The sequence below is a fragment of the Emiliania huxleyi genome (assembly GCF_000372725.1).
Source record: "Emiliania huxleyi CCMP1516 chromosome Unknown EMIHUscaffold_191, whole genome shotgun sequence".
In the NCBI taxonomy this organism is placed as follows: domain Eukaryota; phylum Haptophyta; order Isochrysidales; family Noelaerhabdaceae; genus Emiliania; species Emiliania huxleyi.
This window is the reverse complement of record NW_005200680.1, coordinates 94,212-110,645: the sequence shown is the minus strand read 5'-3', so window position 1 is coordinate 110,645 and position 16,434 is coordinate 94,212. Positions and strand designations below refer to the sequence as shown.

The 16,434-nt window shown below is 70.9% G+C and overlaps 5 protein-coding genes across 5 annotated transcripts in view; 4 read left to right on the top strand and 1 right to left on the bottom strand.

Annotated features, from left to right (window-relative positions):
* Nucleotides 1-1,453: 1,453 nt before the first annotated feature.
* EMIHUDRAFT_233397 (hypothetical protein) lies at nt 1,454-4,823 on the top strand (the record flags this gene model as incomplete). The annotated part of the gene is made up of 7 exons (XM_005782214.1): nt 1,454-2,002; nt 2,384-2,534; nt 2,653-2,984; nt 3,285-3,356; nt 3,432-3,515; nt 3,734-4,153; nt 4,560-4,823. 7 exons carry the CDS (start codon nt 1,454-1,456, stop codon nt 4,821-4,823), a joined length of 1,872 nt encoding a protein of 623 aa, XP_005782271.1.
* A 369-nt stretch (nt 4,824-5,192) lies between these two features.
* On the top strand, nt 5,193-5,571 carry EMIHUDRAFT_233396 (hypothetical protein; the record flags this gene model as incomplete). Its single annotated transcript, XM_005782213.1, has 2 exons — nt 5,193-5,354; nt 5,410-5,571. The coding sequence occupies 2 exons, from the start codon at nt 5,193-5,195 to the stop codon at nt 5,569-5,571; spliced, it is 324 nt and encodes a 107-aa protein (XP_005782270.1).
* A 2,438-nt stretch (nt 5,572-8,009) lies between these two features.
* Nucleotides 8,010-9,607, top strand: EMIHUDRAFT_442646 (hypothetical protein; the record flags this gene model as incomplete). Its single annotated transcript, XM_005782212.1, has 2 exons — nt 8,010-9,045; nt 9,116-9,607. Coding segments are annotated over exons 1-2 (948 nt in total), but the record flags the coding sequence as incomplete, so codon positions are not given.
* Nucleotides 9,608-10,084: 477 nt separating this feature from the next.
* EMIHUDRAFT_233394 (hypothetical protein) lies at nt 10,085-12,316 on the bottom strand (the record flags this gene model as incomplete). The annotated part of the gene is made up of 2 exons (XM_005782211.1): nt 10,085-10,601; nt 11,619-12,316. 2 exons carry the CDS (start codon nt 12,314-12,316, stop codon nt 10,085-10,087), a joined length of 1,215 nt encoding a protein of 404 aa, XP_005782268.1.
* Nucleotides 12,317-14,320: 2,004 nt separating this feature from the next.
* EMIHUDRAFT_233392 (hypothetical protein) overlaps nt 14,321-16,434 on the top strand; it is a gene marked incomplete at both ends in the record, with an annotated part of 3,193 nt that continues 1,079 nt past the window's right edge. The window contains 2 exons of the mRNA XM_005782210.1: nt 14,321-14,601; nt 16,173-16,257. Of these exons, the coding sequence (XP_005782267.1) occupies nt 14,321-14,601; nt 16,173-16,257 (366 nt within the window). The remainder of the gene's footprint in view (nt 14,602-16,172; nt 16,258-16,434) is intronic.

Here is a 16,434-nt window from a genome sequence, read left to right as displayed (position 1 = left end):
AATTTTTCCCTCGCGCTGTGGGTCCCCCTAGCTGCGGAACGCCCCCTCTACTCGGAGCTAAAGAATACTCTCCGAGGGTTAGCCCCGCGTACCAGGTTTCCCCTTAACTGCAAGGACGCCCCCTCTACTCGGAGCTAGTGATACGTGATACGGGAATACGTACCGCCCCCACGCAGTACCTACACTAATCGACGAGAATACAAGAATACGCAGCTGCGAGACGCCTTACTCGAAGATAATACGAGAATACGCAGCTGCGAGGCACCTGTCGACCAGCTTCCGCGGCGACAGCTTACTTGAGGCGGCGAGGGAGGAGGCGGCAAGGGGAGAAACGGCGAGGGAGGAGGTGGCGAGGGAGGGGGAGGCGAGGGAGGGGGTGGTGAGGGAGGAGACGGCGAGGGAGGAGGTGGCGAGGGAGGGGGGGGGAGGGGGGGGGGAGGGAGGGGGTAGCAGGGGAGCAAGGAAGGGGATGGCGGAGGAGGCGGAGGCGGGCCTGTTCCTTTTTACCCATCTCCTAGTAGAGGTGTCCATTTTATTTATAACGGGTGTCCTAAGGGCTCTGCTCGCAAGGCGCCCGCGTCGCAGACGCGGTACCATTGACAAATCTGCAATATACCCCCACACGAACAAAAAGCAAAATCCGAATACCGCGCAGAAACCATGATCTGGGCCGTGGACGGACGCAAGCCTTCAGCTGAGCCCAGCGTGCCCGCGGCCGCCTCCCGCGCAGCACCGCCGCTGGGGACGACACGCTGCGGAATCGGATCGAGCCCATGCACGGGCAAAGAAGGACGCTGCAGAAGCGGTTGGAGAGGCAGCCGGCGTCTGCCGTCACAACGAGTCCCAGTGCTGGTTGGACATGCGCCTCGGCTCGCCCGAGGACTGCTGTCGCGACCCTCCCGTCGTGACGCAGCCTCCGACGAGCTCTTCAACCGAGGAGAATGAGTGCGGCAAGACTTTAGCCTTGGCCACCCTCCTTGCGGAGCAGGAGGATATCCGCTCTCGGTCGGCAACGTGGCAGCTAGTCGAGAGACTCGGTAATTGTGACCCCCCTCCCTCTGAGAGAGTGAGGACAGGAGAGAGAGAGCTTTTGTGGTGTTGGTGTACGCAATAACGGGACAGGGTAGTCGTTCTCTCTAGCTCCCCTTCTAGCTCTTAGCATGAGCTGCGCCCTGTCCGACCCCTTTTGCGCAGCAACACCTTAAACTTTTAGGCCCTCCAAATTCGGGTCGGAGCGTAGCGGAGTGGGCCCCGAGTTTGAAAAGGGCGACGGACGCTTGCGTCCTAGCCTCCAACAACGCCTCCCCGGCGCAGAGGGGCCCCCGGAGGGATGCTCAACCGCTCCACGCCACGCCGCTTGCGGCGGTCCTCTTCCCAGCTCCGCTGAGGGCGCGTGCGTAATTCTTGACTGCTCGCTTCCCTGTACACAGCTGGCCGGCACGGCGTGCTTGCCATGTTGAAGCACATCTTCCAATCTCGTCGCGAGTCGGCGGCGCTCAACAACGCCGTGCTCGCGCGGCTGCAGCGGGTCGCGCGAGACTACAGCGCGGTGAGCGAGGTCGTGGCGGAGGTGGAGCGCTCGTCGCTGAGCCTGCTCTCAGATAAGCGCATCCTAGAGATGATGCTTTGCCTCTGCGAGACGGAGCTCGCCTGCCCTTCGCCTTCGATAGGGCCGCTGCTGAGCGCGACGGCGCGGCTGCTCGGTGCCCGCGGCCTCTATGCCCTCCTCCCACGCCACCCGCTCCAGCCTCTGCTGCGGGGCTGCCTGCCTCCGCCGCACGGCGTCGCCTCGGCGGTGGGCGAGGGGCCGACGCGGCTGGGTGCGCTCCTCGACCTCGTCCTCGCCATCGTCCGGCTTCCCGACGCCAGCGGCGACGCGGACGAGAAGCTCGAGCGCGCCGCGCGAGCGCACTTTCACCTCTGCGGCGGCGCAGCGGCGCTCGCGTCTCTAGTCGGCTCGCTCGGCACCGCCGCGCCGCGGCTCCGCTCGCTGCGGCGCGAGGTGGGCGAGCCGCTGCTCGAGATCCTCGTCTCGCTGCTCTCGACGCGAGAGGCGTCGACCGAGTACGGCCTCACGCTCTCGCTCTGCGACGGCCTCTCGCCACAGGCGCTCGACCAGCTCGAGATATGGGGAGATATGGGGGAGATATGGGGAGATATGGGGGAGATAGACCGCAGGCGCTCGACCAGCTCGGTATAGGGGGAGATATGGGGGAGATATGGGGGAGATAGACCGCAGGCGCTCGACCAGCTCGAGATAGGGGGAGATAGGGGGAGATATGGGGGAGATAGACCGCAGGCGCTCGACCAGTTCGACTCTCTGGGGTTGCGCACTCTCTTTTTGGGGCATCGGCTCATCCGTCAACTCGTCGCGCGCCGCCAGGCGCTCACCCTGCTGCGGCTGTGCTGCCACCCATGCGGCTCGGTGCGGCGGCGCGCGCAGGCGGTGCTGCAGGCGGCGCTGCTCGAGTGCGACGAGGCGCAGTACCTTCTCGGAACCTTCTCGGAACCTTCCTCCAGGCGGTGCTGCTCGAGTGCGACGAGGCGCAGTACCGCGCCGCCCAACTCTCCGCCGCCCGCTGCGGCGCGGCTGCCGTGGACCTCCGCTGCCCTGCGAGGCTAGCAGTGACTCTTCTCGGAGCCGTCCTGCAGGCGCGCTCCTCTGGCTGCTCCCCCTGGCGACGGGCGCACCCGTCGAGCGGCTGGTGCGCACGCCATCGGGGCCGCGGCATCAGTGGGAGGAGGCGCCCGCCGCACGGAAGACCAAGGCCAAGAGCGTGCGCATCGAGAGCCCGCGCGGCGAAGGCGGCGAGGGCGCTGCCCTCCCTGAGGACGAGGCGTGCCGCCGCCTAGTCGGTCTGCTGTGCGACTGCTGCCCGCCCGCCCTCGGCCAGCTGGGCAGGATGGTGCCGCCTGCGCTGGTCGAGAGGCGCCTCGAGCGCCCTCCGCCAGAGTTAGTCAATGAATTCGGCCAGAGAATTCAAGTCATGAATTGATTAGGCACCTCGAGCGGCCTCCGCCAGCCACGCCTCCGCCCGAGCCGGCGGCGCTCGAGCGGAAGCTGGCGCGGCTCGCAGAGCCTCGAGAGGCGCTCGAGGGGCCGTCGGGCGGGCAATGTCTCCCCTGACCCTTCTCTACGCCGCCTCTGCAGGCGCGCCTCGCGAGCCTCGAGCCGGACGGGGGAGCCGCCGGACGGGGCACCGCAGAGTCGCGAGCGGCGGCCGCGTGCCTCGCCGAGTTCAGAGCGAAGTCGGAGCACCGCCAATGCAGAGTGAATGGATTAGGCGGCCGCATGCCTCGCCGGCAAGCTGCGGCGGCTCGGCAGCCGCGCCGAGAAGGAGCGGTTCGTGCGTGCGGTGCGCCCCGCCGACCACCGCCCGCCCGCAGAGGGGCGTCGAGTCGCGCCGCTTCAGACCTCCGGCGGCCCGCAGGTGCGGCACGCCGACGAGCTGCCCGCCGGGAACTGGCCCGCGCTGTGGGAGGCGCTCGGCACGGCTGCGTACGAGCCGCGCCTCGTCTGGGACCCATCGGAGCTGGCGGCGCTGCACGACGAGCAGAGATTTAGCTAGTTAGCAGAGCTAACGAAGAGCGAATGAGTTAGGCGGCGCTGCACGACGCGTGCGGCAGAGAGCTGGCCGAGCTCGAGCAGCAGCACGCGATCGCGCGCGCGGCGGGTGGGCGCGCGGCGGCGGCGGGCGAGGCGGAGTGGGAGGGCGGCTCGTTTCGTGTCAAGTACCCGCCCGTCGAGGCGGAGGCGTACGTCGCGCCCTACTACCTCGGCCCTCTCGTCAAGGCGCTGAGCGGGCGGCGGCCGGAGGCGGAGGGGTGCGGCCCTCCCGTGCCCCCCGGCTTCGTCGCCGCGGTGGGTGCGGCTTGTGCGGCAGAGGCGGACGGCGCGCGCCTAGTTCCGCTGCTCCGCGCGCTCGGGGTGAGCTACGCCGCCTCGTGCTCCCCGCACGGCGCACCGCTGCCGTGCCTCGCTTGGCTCGTCTCGCTGCTGCGCCGGCCCGCGCTGCCGGTGCCGCAGCTGCACGCTGCGCTCGACACGCTGCGAGTGTCGCTGCTGGCGGCGCCGGCCAACGCGCTGCCCCTGGCGGAGGCGGGAGGCCTCGAGGCGCTCACCGGCCTGCTCGCGCGCTTGCCGCTGCACGAGGTATGCGCACCTCGCCGCCGCACGAGCTGTGGAGAGAGGAGCTGTGAACAGAAGAGCTGTGAACAGGATGCGCACACCGCCGCCGCGCTGGCCCAACTCTCCTCCGAGGGCGAGGGGGCAGACGGCAAGCAGGGGGCGGAGGCGGCGGGGGGTGGAGGGGCGGCGGGGGGTGGAGGGGCGGCGGGGGGTGGAGGGGCGGCGGGGGGTGGAGGGGCGGCGGGGGGTGGAGGGGCGGCGGGGGGTGGAGGGGCGGCGGCCAATGGCAACGGGGCGAAGGCGGACGGCGGCGGCGGCGGCGGCGGCGGCGGGACGAGCCGCAGCCGTGCAGCGTGCCAGTCGGCGAGGGGTGTGTGTGTGTTGTGCGGGCTTGTGAGAGGCTGCGGCGGCACGCGAAGGTTGTGCGTAGGTGGGGGGGGAGGAGTCGCTGTACGGCGCCGTGGCAGTCGCGCTCGAGCTCCTGCAGGGCGTGGCGCGCGCGAGCCCGCGGCTGGCGCGGCGACTCGCTTGCGCGCCAAACGCCGGCAGGCTGGCGGCGGCGCTTCTGTCCGCCGAGCGGCCCGCCGTGCTCGCGCGGCTGATTGAGCTGCTGCTGGAGCTGTGCGACTCTTGGCAGAGCCTGCTCGCGTGGCGAGGCGATCTCACTCAGCTCGAGTCACCGGCTGCCGAGTAACCCACTAGGCCGCCGGCTTGCGAGGCGCTGCAATTATTAATGAGCTATGACTAATTACGGAGTCGTAGTTCACTAGGCAACCGGCTCGCGAGGCATTGCGGCCCTCGGGCGCTCCGCTCTTCGTCCTCCTCTCCGCCTCGCCGTCGGAGGGGCGGATGCTCTTTGCAGCGGCGCACTCACCCATCCCGCGTGCAGATGTTCCCCGCTGATAGGCCCCTCCCTTTAGCCTTCTCGGAGCCCCCGCGAAGGCGCATTTTCTGCACGCGTACCACAACTCGTATGAGCCCGCCGGCGCGCCGCCGTTGCTCGCCTCGCTCCTCCCCGCCGGCCTCGTGTCCCGCCTCGAGGCGCCGTAATTATTAATTAAATATGAGTAATTCGTATTTATTAAGTAACTTCGTGTCCCGCCTCGAGGCGCCGGAGCCGCGCGACTTCCTCGATGCGTTTTGCTCGGACAACCCGTCGCCAAACACTCTGTGGGGCGCCTCGCTCCGCACCACGCTGCACGAGGCGCTCTTTCCGCGCCGTCCTGTTCGCAGCTCTTCTATTCACAGCTCTTCTGTTGACAGCTCTTTTTGTGCACGAGGCGCTCCTCCGCGCCGTCGCGCCGTTCTGCGCCGAGCTGGTCGCCTCGCGGACGGGGGGCGGCCCCAGACCCGAGGACAGGCCGTACTCCATCGGCACGCCGCCGCGCGTCGTCTACCCCGAGCAGGCGGCGGAGCTCCTCGCGGGCGGGCTGTACGCCTAGGAAGTGTCTAGGAAGTGTCTAGGAAGTGTCTAGGCGGCGGAGCTCCTCGTGGGCGGGCTGTACGTCCGGCTCTTCATCGCTTGCGGCGGCGGCACGGAGCTCGCCTCGCCGGCCGGGTGGGGCGAGCAGTTGCTCGAGGCGCTCGTGCAGCTGAGCGACTTCGCGGGAGGCGACGACGCGGCGGTGGGGGGCGGCGCGGAGGAGGCTGCCGAGGAGGGGGGCGAGGAGGGGACCGAGGAGGGGCGGGGACTAGAGGCGCATGCGGCGGTGGCGAAGGAGGCGGCGATAGGCACGACGGCAGCCAGCACGCGACAGGTGCAAGAGGAGATGCGTCGGGTGAGGGAGGAGCGGCTAGCGGCGGTGGCGAGGGTAGCGGGGTGGACTGGGGCGGGGGAGACGGACGCGGCCGAGGCGCTCGCTGCGGACGTCACGGCAGAGGAGGAAGACGCCCCGACGCCCCTCTCACCGCTCACGACGGTCTCGGAGGCTGGCGGGGACTCGGTGGAGTCCGTTCCTCCTCGGCCTTCGCCTCGGCCGCCGCCGCCGCTCCCGCCGCCGCTCCCGCCGCCTCGGCCGCCGCCGCTCCCGCCGCCGCTCCACGCGAAGGCGCAGGGAGCAGGAGACGAGGAGGAGGCGACGCCGCTGCGGGGCGAGGAGGAGGGCCGCGAGGAGGAGGGCCCGCTTGCGCAGCTGAGCGCGGCGCTGGCGGAGGATGCGGAGGCGGAGCTGGCGGAGGCGCTGGCGACGCACGAGGCGGCGCAGTGGGAGGAGGAGGCGGAGGCGATCGCACGGCGGGAGGCGGAGGCGGAGGAGGAGGCTGCTCGGGCGGCCGCTGCGGCGGAGGGCAAGGTTGCGACAGAGGCGGCGACGCTGGCCGCCGCGGGCGGGTCGTTGCGCGGCGGCGAGGAGGAGGGCCACCGCGCGCTGCTGCTCGAGGCGTACGCACTGCTGCTCGGGCGGCACGGAGGCCGCCACCCGTCGCTCACTCTCCTCCCGCCGCCCCCGCTCGCCGCCCTTCTGGCGTGCGTGCGGCTCGGCGCGCTGAGTGCGCTCTGCCCGACGCGGCCGCCGGCGGAGGGGTCGCTGCCCGCGGCGGCGGAGCAGACCGCGGTGTGCGCGGCGCGGATGCTCTGCGCGCTCCTCGAGGCGAGCAGCCCGGCCGAGGTTGCGCGGATCGAGAGCTGGTCGTCGGCCGTGGCGGAGGGGGCGTGCAGCGGCGCGGCGGCGGAGCCTCCCGCGGCCGACGGCGAGCCGCGTGCCTTGCCGCCCGATTGGCCCGCCTGCGAGTGGTCGGACGGCGGCAACCCTCCCCTACCCCCACAGCACCAGAACCCTCCCCTGGAGGCGTGCGCCTCCATGGGCGCCGCGGCCGCGGTGCTGGAGGTGCTGCTTCCCCTGCTCCGCAGCGGCGGCCGCTGGCGCTGCGTGGCGACCACGGCCAGCGTCGGCGGCGGCGTGGGCTGCGGGGAGGGCGGGGACGTCCTCGTGAGCAGCCTCCTCCGCAGCCTCTGCCTCCTCCTCGGCAGCCAGCGGGGCCGCCGAGACCTCGCCGCCAGCGCTCCGGACACGCTCGCGGTGCTCTTGTCCTTGATGCCCGCGGCGGGTTTGCCGCTGCCGCAGCCTCGTGCGGCCTGCCGCTTGCTCGAGTGCCTCTGCCTCGCCGCCTCCGACGAAGCGCTCGCCCTCGCCGCCGCCGACGCGGGCGCCCCGCTGCTGCTGCTCGAGCTCTGCCTGGCAGAGGGGGCAGGCGAGGGCGGCGAGGCCAGTGGGGGGCGAGTCGGCTGCAAGCGGCGGCTGGCGCTGCTCGCGGCTTGCTGCTTGCGGCTGCTGAGCGACGCGCGCGGCGGTGCGGTCGTCGTCGAGGACGGCGACGGGGACGGCGAGGGGCGGCCGGCTTTGCGATCACTCTGCGCACGGTTCCTCACGCCGGGCCTCGCCACGCGCCTCGCTTCGCCAGCAGCCTTTCTCGCCACGCTGCACGCCACCGAGAGCTCCGCGACGGTCTTTTGGAGCGACAGCATGCGCGACACGCTCCACGCGGAGGTTGCGTCGCAGCGTGTCGCCCTCGGCGCGCTCCCCTCGCGGCGGCCCTGGGCGTGGCGCGAGGCGGGGCCGGACTTTGCACAGCTGCGCGGCGAGCCGGCGGTGTTCGGCGTCTTCCTTCGCGCGTACGGCGCGCAGGCAGGCGGCGCGCCGCCATCGGGCACGCCGCTGCCGCCGCTGCCCGATGGCGGCCGCCTCCTCGCCGCGATGGTCGCCGCCGCGTCGCCCGAGCTGTCCCTCCTCCCGCCGCTGCCGCTCGCAGCGCCGGGCGGCGTGTACAGCGGCGTGCAGCCCGACGACACGCTCAGCTCTGCGCTCGGCGTCCGGGCTGGCGCCCTCGCCACCCTCTTGGAGCGCGACCTTGCGGCGGCCAGCCCGGCGGACGGCCCCGCCGACACAACGAGGGTCGCCGCCTTGCTCCTCAAGCTTGTCCGCACCGCGGCGCCGCCCCTCGCGCTGCCGGCGCTGCGCGGTCTGCGGGCGCTCGCGCGCGCCTCGCCGGGCCCGTGGGCATGCGACGCCGTCTGCGCGGCGCAGTTGCTCCTCCACTCAACGGCGAGAGACGAGGTCGCCGTGCATGCGGTGCTCGCCCTCCGCGGCCTCTGCAGCAGCTGCGCGGCGGCGGCGGCGCGGCTCGTGCGCGGCGGCGTGCTTCTCTCGCTGCTCGCCCTCTTTGGCGCCGCCTCTGCGCCGCTCGAGGCTCGCGAGGCGGCGGCCAGCTCCCTCGGCGCTTTGCTGCGCGGCGGCGGCGGCGGCGGTGGCGCGGCGGCCGAGGAGGCGGCTAGCGTGCTGGAGCACTTGAGCTGCCGGCCGCTCGTCGCCCGCTTCTTCGCGGCAGGAGGCGCCGATGGCGCGGACGCTGACGCGGCGAGCGGCGGCGGCGGCGGCGGCGGCGGCGCGGCGGCGGCGGTGGCCTTCTACGACGCGACCCACGCGTCCGCGCGGCTCGCGTGGGGCCCGGCGGAGCGTGACGCGATGGTGGCGGCGCTCGCGGTCGAGCTCTCTCCCCTCGTCTCTTGGATCGCGAGCTCCGACCAGCCCGCGGCCTTCGAGTGGAGCTCCGCCGGCCTCGACGAGCGGCACCCTCCGGTGGCCGACGCAGGCGGGGGCTTGCGCGTGGGCGGAGTGTACGTGGCGCACTTCAACGCGGCGTCCGGCGCAGGCGTCGGGCCGACGGAGGCTGCGGATCTACTGAAAGCGTTCGTCGCGGCGCTCTCCGCCGAGGCGGCCTTCCTCGGCCGCTTGCAGGCGGAGGGCGCGCACCGGAGCGCCGAGGCGCAGGGCGCCGCCGCCAACCTGAAGCAGATGTGGACCTCCGTCGCCCTCGTGCTCGAGGCGCACCCGCCGCTGCACGCGGCGGCCGAGGCGGCGCAGGCGCGCAGGCTCGCGGCCGGCGCCCTCTTGCTCTTGCGCACTCTGGAGCCGCTGCGGGTGCTGGACACGCTCTGCCGCAGCGCAATGTCCAGGACACGTCCGTGACATGTCCGAGACATGTCCTCAGGTGCTGGACACGCTCTGCCGCAGCGCGGCCCACGCCGACGCCCTCTCTCCCGAGGAGGTCTTCGCTCCGCTCGCGCTCTGCGCCTCTGCGCCAGCCGCAGCCCCCCCCGCCCTCCTCAGCCTCGGCGGCTGGCTGCGCCGCTCACACCACGCCGTCCGCACCCTCGTCGACGGCGGCGGCTTGCTGGTGCTGGTGCTGGCGTTGCTCGGCGGCGAGGGCGGGGAGGGCGGGGAGGGCGGCGAGGCTTTGCGAGCGGCGGCGGCGGCGGTGACGGTGTCGCTTGTGGCCGATCCAATCCACGGAGCGGTCGTCTCGGACAGCTTCTGCGCGATGCTGACGCAGGGCTTCCGCGCCGCCCTCGAGGGGGCGCCCGACGGCATCGTCGCGGTCGCCGACGCGGAGCACACCTCGGGGGGCAGGACGTGGAACGCGGGCGCGCGCGACGAGCTGCGCGGCGTGCTCGCGCAGGCGGTGGGCTCGCTGCTCCCCGGCGCGGCCGCGGGTTCGCCGCAGCTGGGCGAGGCCCCGAGCGCGGCGGCGGTGCAGCTCGCGGCGGAGCAGGTCGAGGGCGTGTGGGAGCGGATCGAGGCTGAGGGGCGGGAGCGGCGGAATAGCCGGTAGGCCAGGCTGCAAAATGTTTTCTTGTTACGCCGAAGTCTTTCGTACGTCTTGGTTTGCGCATGCAGCCAGACTATAGTGGTGCACATATGCACATGCACATGCGCATGTCTCTTCTCGTATATCTCTCCGCATCTGACAAATTGATACAGGAAAAGATATAAAAGAACGCGCGCACCGCCGGCGTGGCGTAGACGGCGGCGGCCTATGAGCGAGAGAGGAGGCGCAGTCGCGTCGGGCCCTCGGCCGCCGCGCAGGAGCGCGGGCGCCTCGCCTCACCCGCCTTTGCTGCCGTCCCCTCGCTGCCGCCCCTCGCCACCGCTGCCCCTCCCCTCCCCGGCCGCTCCCCCATCAAGCAATGCTACAGTCACTACTACACAGCGGGGCGACCGCCCTCTCCAGGTAGGCTTGCCGCTCATCGGCAATCAAGCCGTACCATTCGTAGAATGGAACGCTGATCACACTCCAGCCAGCCGCCGCAAGGAGGCGCCGCTTGAGCAGCGTGGGACCGTTGGGTTTGCGCACACCCCGGCCGTCGGGCAGCAAGAAGTGAGACGGGCCGTCCACCTCAACGCCGACGCGTGACGAGGGCAGCGCCAGGTCGAGCGAGTAGCCAGTGCGCGGCTCGAGATACTCCTCCTCGAAGCCGTGCTGGAGGGTGGCGAGGGCAGCCGCGACGGAGCGCTGTAAGCGCGAGATCGTAACTTCGGTGCCTTGCATGGCGTCGCAGCAGAGCTTGCGCTGGGACTCGGAGAGGAGGTACTGCTGCCCGTCTGCTCCTCGCTCAAGGGAGAGCCAGAGCTGCCACTGGTGCAGCTGAGAGCGCTCCTCCTCGCTCCATATTGAGGGATCCCGCGCGAGCGAGTCGCTGATCACACGCGAGCAGTCGGCAAGCAGCGCCTGGTGAAAATAGTCGGCCGTCGCATACGCCCACACCGTGTTGGCCAGGGCCTGAGGAGTGAAGCCAGCCAGCCCGCCGCGCACCGCCGCCTCCGCCACCGCCTCATACAGCGCGTCCGCTGCCACGCCCGCCGTCGCATACGCCCACACCGTGTTGGCCAGGTCCTGAGGCTTGAAGCCAGCCAGCCCGCTGCGCACCGTCGCCTCAGCCACCGCCGCGTACAGCGCGTCCGCTGCCACGCCCGCCGTCGCATACGCCCACACTGTGTTGGCCAGCTCCTGCGGCTTGAAGCCAGCCAGCCTGCCGCGCACCGTCGCCTCCGCCACCGCCGCGTACAGCGCGTCCGCTGCCACGCCCGCCGTCGCATACGCCCACACCGTGTTGGCCAGCTCCTGTGGCTTGAAGCCAGCCAGCCTGCCGCGCACCACCGCCTCAGCCACCGCCACGTACAGCGCGTCCGCAGCCACGCCCGCCGTCGCATACGCCCATACCGTGTTGGCAAGGTTCTGAGCGTTGAAGCCAGTCAGCCCGCTGCGCACCGCCGCCTCAGCCACCGCCGCGTACAGCGCGTCCGCAGCCACGCCCGCCGTCGCATACGCCCACACCGTGTTGGCCAGCTCCTGTGGCTTGAAGCCAGCCAGCCTGCCGCGCACCACCGCCTCAGCCACCGCCGCGTACAGCGCGTCCGCAGCCACGCCCGCCGTCGCATACGCCCACACCGTGTTGGCAAGGTTCTGAGGGGTGAAGCCAGCCAGCCCGCTCCGCACCGCCGCCTCCGCTACCGCCGCGTACAGCGCGTCCGCAGCCACGCCCGCCGTCGCATACGCCCACACCGTGTTGGCCAGGTTCTGAGGGTTGAAGCCAGCCAGCCCGCCGCGCACCGCCGCCTCCGCCACCGCTACGAACAACGGGTGCACCACGCTCGCCTGCTGGCCGCACTTTGCCACGCCGTGGGTGATGTTCGCCAGTGCTCGCGCATCGCACGACGAGACGAGGTGGAGCGTGCGCTGCACCAGCTGCTCAAGTCGCTCCTCGTGCCGCCGCTCGATGCGCTGCTTGCCCAGTTTGTTCCACAGATTCGCAGCGTGGATGTGGTTCAAGCTCGTGCTGTGGGCAGCAAAGAGCGCGAGCAATGCGTCAGCGCTGCCAGCGTGGGAGATGTATGCGGTCAACTTGAGAGGGTCGACCTGGCCACTACCGTTAGCACAGTGGCTAGACGAGGGGCGCTCATTGCGCATTAGTGCGTCGTGGCTCTGCTGCTCGTCATTGAGGATCGGCAGACCCATCCGGCGATTGCTGTGCTGATGAGGCTGCCACTGGTGCTGGTACTGGTCGCGCCGGTCATGGTCGAGCCTGGGATCGTGGTGCCAGTCATCATGCCGATCGTAATAGTCGCGCTCGCCTCTGCACCGACAATCGTTGTAGCGGCGCCGATCGTCCTGCCGATCGTCACTATGCGGCCATCGTTCGCCTCGCCAATGCTTGTTGTGCCATCGCTCAGCGGGCCAACGCTCATCGCGCCATCTCAGCTGGCCCCGCCATTGCTGCTCGTCGCGCCGTTCCTCTTCACGCCAGCGACGCTGCGGCTCGTCACGCCAGCGGAGCTCCTCACTTCGGAACATGCGCGAGAGGTCTTGTCCGACGTAAAAGGAAAAAGAACATATGAGCCGGCCCATATGCATACGCATCACATTACGCCCTCTCGGGAATACGTAAACTCGTCAGGCCTTCAGGAAAGAAGAAAAATCTGCCCCAGCCGCGTCTGCGCGCGTCCCCTCCAACCCTGCTCGCGTTGGTCCGAGCAACCCGCTCCTAAAGGAGACCTCGATGCCCGCCCAGCCCGCCGTCATGGCCCTCACCATGGCCGCCCGAAAGGTCTCCTTCTCGCGCCGCCGCTCGAGCACTGCTTCCTCTGCCTCTTCAGACTCGCCGCGCGAGGGCGTCCGGCACGCGCAGGGACAGGCCGCCGCAGAGGGCATCGCGGCTCTCAAGGCGGGCAGCCGCGTCATTAAGCACGGCCGCAACGGCATCTCACGCACCACGGTCCTCTCCTTATCGCCCGACGAGCGCACCCTGACATGGGACGCGCCGCCAGTCTCCAAGCTGCGTCCAAAGAGCGAGCGGCGGGAGGTGCAGCTCGCCGACGCGCGGGCGCTGCTCATCGGTCGCGAGTCGCACGTCTTCCAGCGTCACCAGAGCACGCGCACCTCCGGCGGCGAGAGGCACCTCTCCCTCTCGATTGTCCTGCGAGGTGCGCGCGCAGCGCTGCCGCCGCAAGGAGGGCGGGTATTTACTCGTCCGTGGTGAGTCAGGCGCCTCCGCGTGGAGGGAGACGCTCGACCTCTCGTTCACCGACGAGCAGGCCTTCGGCCTCTGCGTCGCCGCCCTCCGCTCCCTCATTTATGACGCGGACGGCGCGCCCGCCGCAACGCCGCCGCCGCCGGCAGAGGAGGACGCCTTTCCCGACGTATCTTCTCTCGGCGCGCTCGGCCAGGGCGCGGTGCCGGTGCTGGTCGCTCCAACCGCTGACGCGTCGCTCGAGGAGCTCTTCGGAGGCGCTGTTTGCAGCGCAGCGGCAGGGCGGCCGCCGCCGCCGCCGCCCCCGCCGGCGCCTCCGGCGGTTGCGGCGGCGGCCTCGCTCAGCGCCGGCGCCAGCGAGGAGGAGCAGCTAGCGTGGGCAATGGCGGAGAGCACTCGGCTGGCCCCGCACGGCGGCGGCGGCGGCGGCAACGGCAACGGCGGCGGCGGCGCAGGGGCGAACCCCTTCGAGACTTGCGAGCACAGCGGAGGGTCGGCGGGAGCGGCTGAAGGAGGCTTCGACCTCGCCGGCGTGTTTGACGACGCGCCGCCCGCCGCCGTCGCCCCCGCCCCCGCGACCTCCGTCGACGATCTCCTCGACGGATTCGGCTTGTGTCCACCCCCTGCTGCGCCACCCCCGCCGGCGACGGCCGGCGCGTTCCCGCCTCCGGTCGGGTTGCACTCCTCCCTCGCCTCGTGCGGCGGCGGCGGCGGCGGCGCGGCGGCGGACGACGTCGACGCCCTCTTCGGACTCGGCGTCGGCGGTGCGGGTCCGTCGCTCGGCGGTGGCGTGCCGTCGCAGCCAGAGGCCCCCGGAGGGTGCAGTCTATCTGGGGAGCTGTCGGCTTCGGGGGTCTGGCCGCCGGAGGCTGCTCCCCTGGGCGCTGGTGCGGGTGCTGGCGGCGCCGTGTCCCACCTTGGCGCCGCGCCGCCGCCCTTTTGTGCGGCGGGCAGTCACGGCGAGCTGGCGCCAATTGGCGGGATGAGTGGCGCCTCGCTGTCCGGGGCGGCGATGACGCCTTTTGACGAGGACGGCGGCGCCGATTTTGCGCTGTCGCCGCTCGGGGGCGATTTTGCGCTGTCGCCGCTCGGGGGCGGGTTGGACCCGCTGGGAGCGCCACTGGGACCGCCGCCAGCAGAGCCGGCGGCGGTGGCGGTGCCGCAGGGTTCTGGCGCCAGCGCCGAGAGCAACCCATTTGCCGAGATGGAGAGCGCGGGCGGGAATCCGTTTGGCTGACCGTTGGGAAGGTGCGGGTCACCTTTGCGTGTGTAAGTGTGGGTGGGGTGGCGGCGGGGGGGGGGGGGGAGTGGCCGCTTTGTGTATCTCGATACCTCGAGAGGACGCCGGAGGACTCAAGAATTGGCCTCCGGTGCCATCCGCGACGCTCATGCCACACCTGGACGTCTACAAGGGCGGCGAGATCGTCGAGACCATCGCCCTGAGTGCGAGCAAGCGGCGCTACACGGTGGGGCGGCAGGAGGGCGTCGCCGACATCCTCCTCACGCACGCCTCCATCTCGCGCGAGCAGGCGACGCTCACCGTCTCCGCGTCCGGCTCGGTCGTCGTGACGGACCTCGGCTCCGCGCAGGGCACCTACATCTCGGGCAAGCCAATCGAGCCGCGCAAGCCGCACCTGCTCGCCGCCGGCCGCTCGCTCGTCTTTGGCAAGTCGACGCGCGTCTTCAAGCTTCGCGACGACGACGGCGGCGACGGCGGCGCGGCGGCAGCCGTTTCCGCGGCCGCGGAGCCGATGACCGAGGCGTTGCTGCGGCTGCTGCGCGGCGAGGCGGTGCGTGGCGAGCGGGCCCCGCCGCGCCTCCGCCCCGACGGCTTCACTCTGCTCGCGCCGCTCGCGTCCTGCACCACGCTCGGCCTCCGAAGCAGCAGAGGCCCGCGCCGCTCGTCCCACCTCTCTTGGGATCGCAGACCTTCTTGTTCAGGCCTCATTGAGCAGCAGAGGCCCGAGCCGCTCGTCCCACAAAACTCTCTCTCTCACGCCCGCAAGCGTTCGTTTTCAGGCGCGCTCGGCGCGACAGCTGAGGGTCTGCTGGCCCTCGCGGGGGCCGCGGCGCGGCAGCCGCTGCTCGAGCTGCGCGCCGGCGAGGGCGGCGCGCGGCTCGCGGCGACTGTTTTCGTTGTTGAGCGCGGCGTTTTCTTGGCTAGGCGAGGGCGGCGCGCAGCTCGTGCGCGCGCGCGGAGGCCACGCCTCGATCTGCCGCGTCGATCCGACTCTCGAGCTCGAGCCGGCGAGATGACCCGAGATGACGCGAGATGACCCGAGATGACGCGAGATGACGCGAGATGACGCGAGATGACCCGAGATGACGCGAGATGACGCGAGATGACGCGAGATGACGCGAGATGACCCGAGATGACGCGAGATGACGCGAGATGACGCGAGATGACGCGAGATGACGCGAGATGCAGCGAGATGACGCGAGATGACGCGAGATGACGCGAGATGACCCGAGATGACGCGAGATGACGCGAGATGACCCGAGATGACGCGAGATGACGCGAGATGACCCGAGATGACGCGAGATGACGCGAGATGACCCGAGATGACGCGAGATGACCCGAGATGACCCGAGATGACGCGAGATGACGCGAGATGACCCGAGATGACGCGAGATCGAGCCGGCGAGACTCCACCGCCATCATCGCTGTCTCCATTCGCCACCGCCATCCACATCTCGCCGCCACCACCGCCATCACCGTCTCCACCGCCAAAACCGTCTCCGCCGCCACCACCGTCTCCGCCGCCGCCAACATCGCCCATCACCACCGCCACCGTTGGCGTCGCCGCCAACGCCACCGCCGCCGTCGGCATCGCCATAGGACGCTAGGACGCCCCCCCTCTGGGCGCGGCCCGCTAGGATGCCTTGCGTGGACCTTGTGGATTCGCCTCCCTGCAGGTGGGGTACGCCTCGCTGGCGAGGAAGGGGCAAGGGCGGCCTAGATGCTCGAGGATGCCACCTCTCGGCCCTTCTGATTCCTTCCTTCCTTCCTTCCTTCCTCCTCGATGCCCAAAACCGAACACATCTCGGCCCTTCTCTAGCGCGCCCGCGGCAAGACGCGTGCCCTCGGCCTCGCGCGATAATTAATCATTCATTACTAATAATTAAGACGCGTGCCCTCGGCCTCGCGCGCCGTAGCTCCGCTGGCGATTAAAATTTAATTACCCCCCCCCCCCTCTTTGCGGCCTCAGCGCGTTCCACTCCCCGCTGCTCGCTCCGCAGGCAAGGGGCCCTCTTCCACGGCGCTCGCTTCGGGGAGTGGAACGCGCTGCGTGCGAAGGGAGTTGGGGGGGCGACGGCCGGCCCGGTGCAGAGACACTTCCGAGACACTTCCGAGAGCCTGTCGAGACACTTCCGAGAACCTGCCGAGAGCCTGCCGAGACACTTCCGAGAGCCTGCCGAGACACTTCCGAGAACGGGCATATGCCGCCGCCCTCGCCCCTCCCCACCTGCAGTGGCACCGCCCCCCCCCCCCCCCCCAGAA